An 8,984-nucleotide genomic window follows, 5' to 3' on the forward strand; every position below is an offset into this window, starting at 1 on the left:
TTTATCTGTCTCTTGCCCCATTCTCCCGTCTTCTTCCTCCGCAAGCCAAACAACAGTTCCTCCTCTCGCCCTTCTGTTAACCGCCGCCCCTCCCACTGAATCCCTTCCCCTTCCGCATCACCACCATGGGAATGGGGAAGAAACTCGCAGAGATAGGAAAGCAGACGACCGTGGAGAAGGAAGCCGCCCTCGATGGAAGCAAGAGGGCGACGGAGCTGAACAAGAAGCGGAGAGAAGACATCGTCTTTGTTCCGTTGAATTTGAGCGGACCGGTCCTCCAGGCGAGGTACGGGTATATGTGGGGGAGGTCCGTCTCGAAAGGGCACGGGGCGCCCAGAGTCTTCACGGCGGGGAAGGAAGGTCCGCCGAACTCATATCGATTCTTCTGCACTTACTTCATCTGTGGCCTCTATTCCCCCTTTTCCGAATTCTTTGAGGAGATCATGAACATCTATGGATTCCACCTTCTCGACTTCACTCCAAATGCCATGGCGACCATGGCTATTTTTGCGCATTCGTGCTAGAATTTTGTCAGAGTCAAGCCCAATATGGATCTATTCCGACATTATTTCATTCCGCAGATGGGTAACAAGGGCCACCGCTCCAGAAACATTAGCTGGATGCTGCGGGTGGCGAGGAAGCTTTGGAATTACATCCCTGGGAACCAGCACGAGAGGTGGGATAAATGGAGAGGGGATTGCTGCTGGATTCAAGATGAGGAAGCCCCCAAGTTTTGTGAAGCACAGAAGGAATGTGTTGAGCGCGACAAAGAATGGAGCTCCAAAGGCCTCACTGAAGATAGGTTGCGCCCGACAATCAATAGGATTACCCGTTTAAAAGGTGACGGGCTTACCATCGAGCATGTGGGGGAAGATTTCCTTCTCCATCGCATCTCGCCGCTGCAGGAGCGGGACAGACCTGCCTGGCTGTACGGGGACGCTGCTGACAAGATGAGGTTGCTCCCAGGGTTGGCCAACAACTTGTCAGTTTATGGCCATGGTTGGCTGTGTGACCAACTGTTCAGTCGCTTCGAATTATTCAAGCTCCCGGCAACTGTCATCCCCCTGAACATTAATTATGCCCGGGACTAGATACTAAAGTGGATGCCGGACTACAATGCCGAAGGGGTAGCAAGCACCTGGCAGCTACCCACTCTGGATGAAGAGCTCTAGTGGTGGAACACCCTGGTGGAGAACGCCACCAGGGTCGAGACTGGAATGTACAAACGCACCTCCTCTGTGGAAGTGGTGTAAATTTTGAGGAGGGTCAAGGAGCACAAGGCCGCTCGTCTCGCGGAGATAACGAAGGGCGCAAAGGCCAAGAAGGGAAAAGGGAAGGCTGAGGACGAAAGTTCTTCCCACGGTGGCAGCGAGGCGCAGGCCACGGAAGGGGCTGCCAGGGATAACCTTGTCGGTCTAGAGGCCCTAGCCACGGCAGCAACGGAGCTTTAGGAGGAGGAGGAAGTTGGCATGGTGGAGGAGCTCAGTGAGGAGTGACTTGCGGCTAGACCCCAACCTCCCAAGCCGGTCCTGGACCAGCGCACATGCAAACGAGTCGCTGCCCCTCCAACCCACAGCGCCAGCCGCCAAGAGGGTGAATAATACCACCATCAAGGTCACTATGGTTGTGGTGGCGACGTGTCATCAATCTCCCCGCCTTGCCCGGTCGAATTAAAGGCTTCCTCCGCCAAGCAATCGACGAACGTGGAAGTGGATTCCGGCTCCCACTTCGGCTCGAGCTCCTCACAGAGCTCGTCTCCCCCAGAGCCCCCGGCGCCATGCCCGGCACCGAAGTTGCTGGGGAGCTTTGTCCCTCCACCTCTAAACAAAGGAAGAGAGCCCTCGCCATCACGTATAGATCATGGGAGCCAACTCAGCTATGGTATGGTATGTGATAGGAAACAGATCGTTTTGCTATAAATAGTCCCACCTCGCTCCTTTCGATCAAGTTCCACCAAGTTTTATATGTTTCTGAGTTGAAACCGATAAGCCGCCTATTAAGGAATCAAAAGGAGGAGGAGCGAGAGGAAAAGAAGTAAGAGAAATAACTTCCTTTCCTGAGTTATGACTTATGAAGGAAAGAAAATATAGTCATTGCCATGAACCACGGAGGAAAGGAATTAAAGTAAGGGAGAGAGAAGGCCATGCATATGGAATGAATAAGCCAGAAAGGAAACGAATTCTACATGGCCATTGATGGGGGTGTGAGAGAATAAATTAAGAAGGCCAGGAGTGGAATGGAATTATAGCCATAGGATATATTTGCGCTGGTTACTACAGAATGCAAGAGGCACATAAGTTCTCAAATAATTTCATGTCATCCGCACAAGTAGAGGCAGTAATGAGTAGAGGGATAAATATATATACCCTAGGTATTTTAGGGGACCAACTAATAGGTTTCTGAGTTCTGCATTTTCTAAAGCTCTCTTTGCATTGGCTGAAGGAGGGAATTTTTAATGTATAAGGCATACAAACTTGACCTAAATAAGTGATCTTGTAATTCTAGAAAAGTTTCCAGATAAATTAAATCACGTGTATGGCCAAAATATTGTCTCTATGGCTGAGATATTATAACTTAAAAAACATGATAAATTAAACTACATGTATGGCCAAATTATTGCTTCAGGTACTGTACAAAAGTTTCCTACAAAAAAGGTATTGTACAAGGTGAACTTCACGTGCGTGTACATAAGGATCGACCAGGACAACACTTGATATTACAACAGAACCTTGCAACACAACCACTGACATTATCATAGTTCTCAATGCACGCCTGCGGTTACATAACTAACAAAGGAACTACATATATAATTTACCAAATAGCTGACAGCCAAGTTCACTAACCAGACATACATAGCACTTACGTTAACATAACAAGGACATGCCCAAGTTCAGAACTCACCACTGCCATCAACCATGACCAGAGCAGGGGTGAATGTGAACCTACACGTAATTAAGTCCTTAATAACATGGCTGTGCTTCTTCGGCACCGACAAAATCAGCCACTGGTCATGCACTGGGCACACGACTTTGATAGGCAGCACAGATGGTGGGACGCCGCACTGCTTCTCGGTGGCACCCAGAAGTGCGCCAGCATTTGCCATCTCCGACCGCCGTCGCCAACACAGCAGTGCATGCCCATGGTAGTGCGCCACGAGCGCATCCATTGGAGGGCGTGCACGCTAGGAGCACCTCCGGACATAGACAGGGCTCGCCCCTCCGCCATGCCTCCTGCGGAGAGGACATGGAGATCATGCTACGACTAACACCATCGGCTGCGAGCAAAGGGGTGTAGCCGACGACAGCGGCACCGTCAATGTAGAACTCGCTATTAGTCACTCTGAGCTGCCCATGGTGAGATCGGAATGGGGCAAAATCTAAGGTGAGGGATTGGTAATTTATATACTGTTTAACTAATTAGTTGACGACCTAGGGGCACGCGCACGCCCTGTTAAATAGAAAAAGTCCCTAGCAAACCAAACAGGGTGAGACTTTTCTGGGACTTTTTGCTAAAAGTCCTTAGAAGCACCTCCTGGAGAGTCTTTTTTAAAAAGTCCCGGGGACTAGAAAAAGTCATAGGACTAGAGAACCAAACACCACCTAAATGGCCTTGTATACATAGACGGAAGGAGTACTAATTGGCGCATAACACACTAGACTGCAGTGAACATATGTACATTACGTGGCATCTGCTTTTTTTCTCAGCAATTTTTATCTAGGTTTCATTCCATGTCCAAAATGAGTTTGCTAAAGTTACTTTGGTCATCTCCCTGTGACCTTGCGTGAATGCAGATCAACCTAGACCTCATTCCCCATCATCGACCAATAGGAATGGGCAGTCATCAGCAAGCAACAGTCAAAGGGGGCATGATAAGGAGTCTCATGGTGCCGGAAAACCGAAGTCTGCAGGAACAAATAACAAGTGAACTATATAGTTTCATACTCATGGATGGTAACAATTTATTGTTCTACTTAAGTACATACTGTGCACCTCAAACACTTTGTCTTATTCAAACCATTCTTGTTTTTTTCTCAGCCAAGCTACGATGTGTGTAGCAGTTCAACTAGGCGAAGCATCGAAAAGATCACAGCCGTCTGATGTTCGATCGACATACTCTGTCTTTAAAACAATGAATACTATATGTGTATTGTACTCTCTGATATGTTGATTTTAATTAAGTCGCTACATAGGGAACTAAGAGGAATATATGAATCAGTTACATGTAGCGGTTTGTAATTGCCTCTCGACGAATTTGCACGCTGCACCTAGTCCATATGTATCTTGTGTTGTATTGACTTCACATACATTGTATTTCGGATTTGGGGTTGTACTAATAAGTATTTGAGTGTGTGCAACACACAAAAAGTATTCGTTTATCTCAAAATATTTTACATGAATGTTAAGGAACGAAAGGTGCTCTACCATATGTTGTTGCTCCAAATACTTGGGCGCAGAGCACAGCAAGGCTAGCTAGAACACACGAGCGCTTGCAGCACACATCACACCTGCAAGGACGATGAAAGGCTCCTGCCCTGGCCCTGTACCTCACATCTAACACGACCTCATGAACGCGCACGGCAGAGCGGGCGCCAGCCCAACTGTAGGTAAGTTTGATTCTCCGGTCTAGGTGGTCGGGTAGGACCAGGCCCGTCTTCTGAAATTTGCAGTCCAGGGCAAAATGAAATATTAGGCCCTATATTGTACAAAATGCATATAACTAAATAACTAATAAAACTTAAACTTACTGTTTTTTGTAATACATTAATCCATGGTTTTTCTGTTTTGTAAAGCAAACAAAAATAATGTGAATGAACTCGTATTCTCGAGACAACAACATAGGAAACACCAAACCTTAAATCGAACGAGCTACTATCTTAAATTTTTTGGAGCACGACAACTTGAGCAACTAGCCAACTATCTTGCCCAATCAATTTGACTGCAGCGCAAAAGATGGAAATACCAAAACTAATGAAATGATGCATGTGTACACAAAAGTTTAAAAAAAATGTTGAATATAACTTTTGCCAAGATAAACAAGTGGTTTTATTTAACATTTTGCATACTTTTTAACAACTATACTCAAAATACAGTCAGAACAACATGGTCAGATTGTACTGATTTAACTATTTTAGTGTGTGTACCTCTCAAAATGAATTTTGAATCGGACCGATGGTTTGAGATATAAAGCATTTTGAATTTTGATGAAATCTTTGATGGCATAGGTATTTTTGTATTTTTTACATGCATGCATGTATATGATGAGGGAAGGTGGAAAGTGCCTTTGGTAGCGAAAAATGCCAAATGAAGACCGAGCTCCATGGAGGACTTAATTTGAAAGCCTCGAAATTCAAACTTTTCAGTTTTAAATAATTCTAAACAAAATACACGTATACATAGATACATAATGTACGTGTGTGTGTGTGTAGATTTTCAGGTCAAAACACTAAAATGAGAGCTAGCAAAAAAGACAAATCTGGGGCCTTTTATCATGTGTACTATTCATTCTGAAAGTCCATGATTTTGTTTCTTTTTATGTAGCTCGTGATTCAAGGTTTTTGATTCTGAAATTTTATAAACATACACATTACATCCTTGAATTTTAAAGTATCCATGTAGCTCGGTCTCCAAAATGCCCCACTCGATTGCAAAATGCATGCACTATGTTCTTGTATAGCACAGTCATATTGTATTTGGGATTGTACTAATTATAAGTATCTGCGTGTGTGTACCACGCAATTACTGTTCATTTTGTAGCTAGAACAAGCGCGCCGGCAGCACATGTCTCGCGCCGGGGAGCACACGGCTGCTCCCCTGGTCCTGCATCTCACCTCCGGTGTGACTTCCAGGTTGCGCCCCAACCGATTCCTGAATCCAGGTGCAGGGTAGGACTTTCAAGTTAACAGGTACAAGGATTCCTGAATCCAGGTGGCCTTGTAGGACTTTCAAATTAACAGGTACAGGTAGGACGCACCATTCTATCTACCTGTCGTTCAAAGTTTGCTACACACGATTCTTGTATCTATTGGTTTCCCAAGACGTTTCTTCGTCTCCACGTTGACGCATGCATTCTTAGTCTGGCCGCGGCTATAGCTACAAGCGTACGTACGTGGGATTGCTGACTCCATGTGCAATACGTACCTACCTACCGACCAGAAAAATCTTCTATAAATATAGCTATAGGCTCATGCACGGCCACAACCATCTAGCTCCCCATAGCCGCCTCCCGGGGCCTCGTAACCATGAAGCTCATGCCGACCGTCTTCTGCCTTCTCCTCGTCGTCCTTGCATTGGGTGGTAATGCACATCATAAACTCATTACTGCCTTGCTTTAGCTTTTAGATATTCCTTGCTAGCGCGATCTACAAGTATACATGTTAGTTCGACCACGTCATGTTCTTCATGCATGCACTAAGACATGATTGATCTACGTTACAGGGGCTCGTGTGGAGGCTCGAGGCACACCTTCGGCTGATCAGGGGTCAAAGAACCAATGGTCCAGCATGTTCGTCTTCGGCGATGGCTTCGTCGACAACGGCAACCTCCCAAAGACCGACACATGGCGTCAATGGAGCTATCCCTATGGCTCCTATCTCAACTCCCGTGGATCTGCGACTCCTGTTTCAACTGGACGCCTTTCCAACTATTGGATTCAATCTGACTTCATCGGTACGTAGCTAGATATATACTGGTATGCTAGATAGAAAAAATATTTTTGAGCACGTACAACCTTATATCTAAGACCATCCAAAATAATCCATCATATCAAGGCTCTAGATCATTTAGTTCTGACCCTTACAATCTTATATGTGTTGTACTAAAAATAATCCTTCATATTTATTGATTTATTTCCCTTGCAGCAAGGATCTTGGGCCTCAATGAAGCCCCTCCATCGTACAGGCTCACGCCACATCTATCTTGCGACCCATCTGGCATGACCTTTGCTTTCGGCGGTTCTGGCGTCTATGAGGTGCCGGACAAGAAGGTGCCGACCCTTGCCACACAGGTTAATGCTTTCACGAGGCTACTTAATACTGGGGTCATCTCAAAACAACAGCTTCAGAGCTCCGTCGCTCTCGTCTCCATCTCCGGCAATGACTACATGACTGGTGCCAATGTCGACAATGCCTTCTTGAGTAGCTTCGATGATGTGAGTAGTAGTTAGCAGACTCAAACTTGCAAACACTAACCAGTATGCAATTACTATATACCGAGCTTCTTACCAAGTAACATCTCTTGCATGCAGATCGATAGTTATATTGGGAATGTGACGACCGACATTGCGAAGAACGTGGGGAAGCTACAGAGGCTAGGTGTGAGAAAGGTACTAGTGAACAACATGCATCCCATTGGCTGCACGCCTTTGCGGACTAGTGCGAACAACTACACGACATGCGACCTTCTGGCTAACTATGCAGCAACTGTGCACAACAACAATATAGAACACCTGATGGGGAACAAGAATAATGCCCACATACTGGACCTCTACACTGCCTTCACCGACATCGTCAATCACGCCCCTGGTAAGTACTTTATATGTCTGCACACACATGATCCAAATTAAATCTGGTTTCACATGTATGCATTTTATTCAACATCTGTTGGAACTATGTGTATGCAGGTGAAGGATCGGAGCAGTCAAACAATTTCAAGCGCAAGCTGACACCTTGCTGCGAGGCTTCTACCGAGCTGGGGTACTGTGGACAGGTTAGCCCGTCAGGGGAGCGCCTCTACGACCTATGCAAGAATCCTGACAAGAACTTCTACTGGGACGAGAGTTACCCGACGACCGCTGGGTGGGAAGCTGTTATAGAGGCGCTAGAAGAACCTTTGAGGGAGTTCCTAGACCGGGACTATGTTCCATGATGCCTTTGTAGTTTAGGTTTGGCTCGATCCATTGCTTGTTGGTGCAATATCTTTTTGCTAGGTTAGCTTTATATAGATAGTATTCGTATTTAGGAAGAATCTTGTGAGTTTTTATTGCCTTGTGTTCCATGAACTTTTGTCTAGTTACCTTAATGTTTTAAGAAAGTTGGTCGTACTATGGTGAATCTAGTGTTTATCTATTTGAGGAGCTCGTGGGAGTTGCAGCAAACGAGAAGGTGCTTGGATGATTGGTACTATTTGAGTAAAGAGTAGATATATATTTCTGCATGTGCGATCCTTCGTCTCAAAGACTGCAGCTTAGTCGATTGGGGTAATGCTTCACGTGGTGGTAGCACGGGTGTTTGACATGACATGATGGGTGTCAAGCCTTTTATCGTGGCAAAGACAGAAAGACACACACTGGCACCCGCACCCCATACATTCGTCTGGCCTTCTTGGCTGTTCCGTCAGATTCTGCCTTCACCATGTACGCCCCGGCTCAACAAGGCTGTGTTTATGCCGTCGTTCCCATACCTGTAATTAAAAGCGCACAGGTCTTGCCTGTGAGAACTTCCACTTAGCTCCCTGCCGCTGTAGCTGCAATGTGTGCATTTCACATTCGTGGGGTTGGTTTCTTTTACTTTGCTGTTTCATGTATTGGGAAGCAAGATAAGGGGGAGAGAGATGCTTTCTGGGAACAAGGAAATATTGTTCACTTCAAGCTAGTCCGACATATGTTGGTGGATCCTAAAGAAAGGAAAAAGGAAGATGTCCTAGTTGAATTGGGACAAAATGATGCTCCCCAAGTCAAAGGGTGGTATGTATTTTCGTGATATGCGTCCTTCAGCCAAGCACTTCTAGCAAAGCTTGGCGATTGGTTGATGGTCCAGAGGGCTTATGTGCATGATTGCTACGGGCAAAATAATACCCCAATGGGAATGTGTTGGATCCAGTGTTTACCACGTCCACTGTGTAGAAATGAATAGAAAACGGGATGGCACTAGTCAGGCAATAATTTAGGAGAGCTGTTGATGGTACTGTTAGGATGATCTCCACCGTGTGGGCCCAATGGCCCACCGGGCTCTTAGATCCGCGCCCTGATCGGGGGCGCTCAACCCACT

The 8,984-nt window shown here is 46.0% G+C and overlaps 1 protein-coding gene across 1 annotated transcript; it reads left to right on the plus strand.

Moving 5' to 3' along the window:
- The first annotated feature begins 6,139 nt into the window (after positions 1 to 6,139).
- LOC123147040 (GDSL esterase/lipase At3g09930-like) lies at positions 6,140 to 8,041 on the plus strand. Its single transcript, XM_044566292.1, has 5 exons — positions 6,140 to 6,294; positions 6,436 to 6,666; positions 6,858 to 7,147; positions 7,244 to 7,520; positions 7,619 to 8,041. The coding sequence occupies exons 1-5, from the start codon at positions 6,240 to 6,242 to the stop codon at positions 7,861 to 7,863; spliced, it is 1,098 nt and encodes a 365-aa protein (XP_044422227.1). The 5' UTR covers positions 6,140 to 6,239; the 3' UTR covers positions 7,864 to 8,041.
- Positions 8,042 to 8,984: the final 943 nt, after the last annotated feature.

Source organism: Triticum aestivum, chromosome 7A (genome assembly GCF_018294505.1).
Source record: "Triticum aestivum cultivar Chinese Spring chromosome 7A, IWGSC CS RefSeq v2.1, whole genome shotgun sequence".
NCBI lineage: Eukaryota > Viridiplantae > Streptophyta > Magnoliopsida > Poales > Poaceae > Triticum > Triticum aestivum.

Excerpts from the sequence above, each read along its gene's own strand:
- LOC123147040 (XM_044566292.1), top strand. The coding sequence starts at position 6,240 with ATGAAGCTCATGCCGACCGTCTTCTGCCTTCTCCTCGTCGTCCTTGCA. Across the intron at positions 6,295-6,435 it reads CGTCGTCCTTGCATTGGGTG|GGGCTCGTGTGGAGGCTCGA; the intron begins GTAATGCACATC and ends TCTACGTTACAG. Across the intron at positions 7,521-7,618 it reads CATCGTCAATCACGCCCCTG|GTGAAGGATCGGAGCAGTCA; the intron begins GTAAGTACTTTA and ends ATGTGTATGCAG.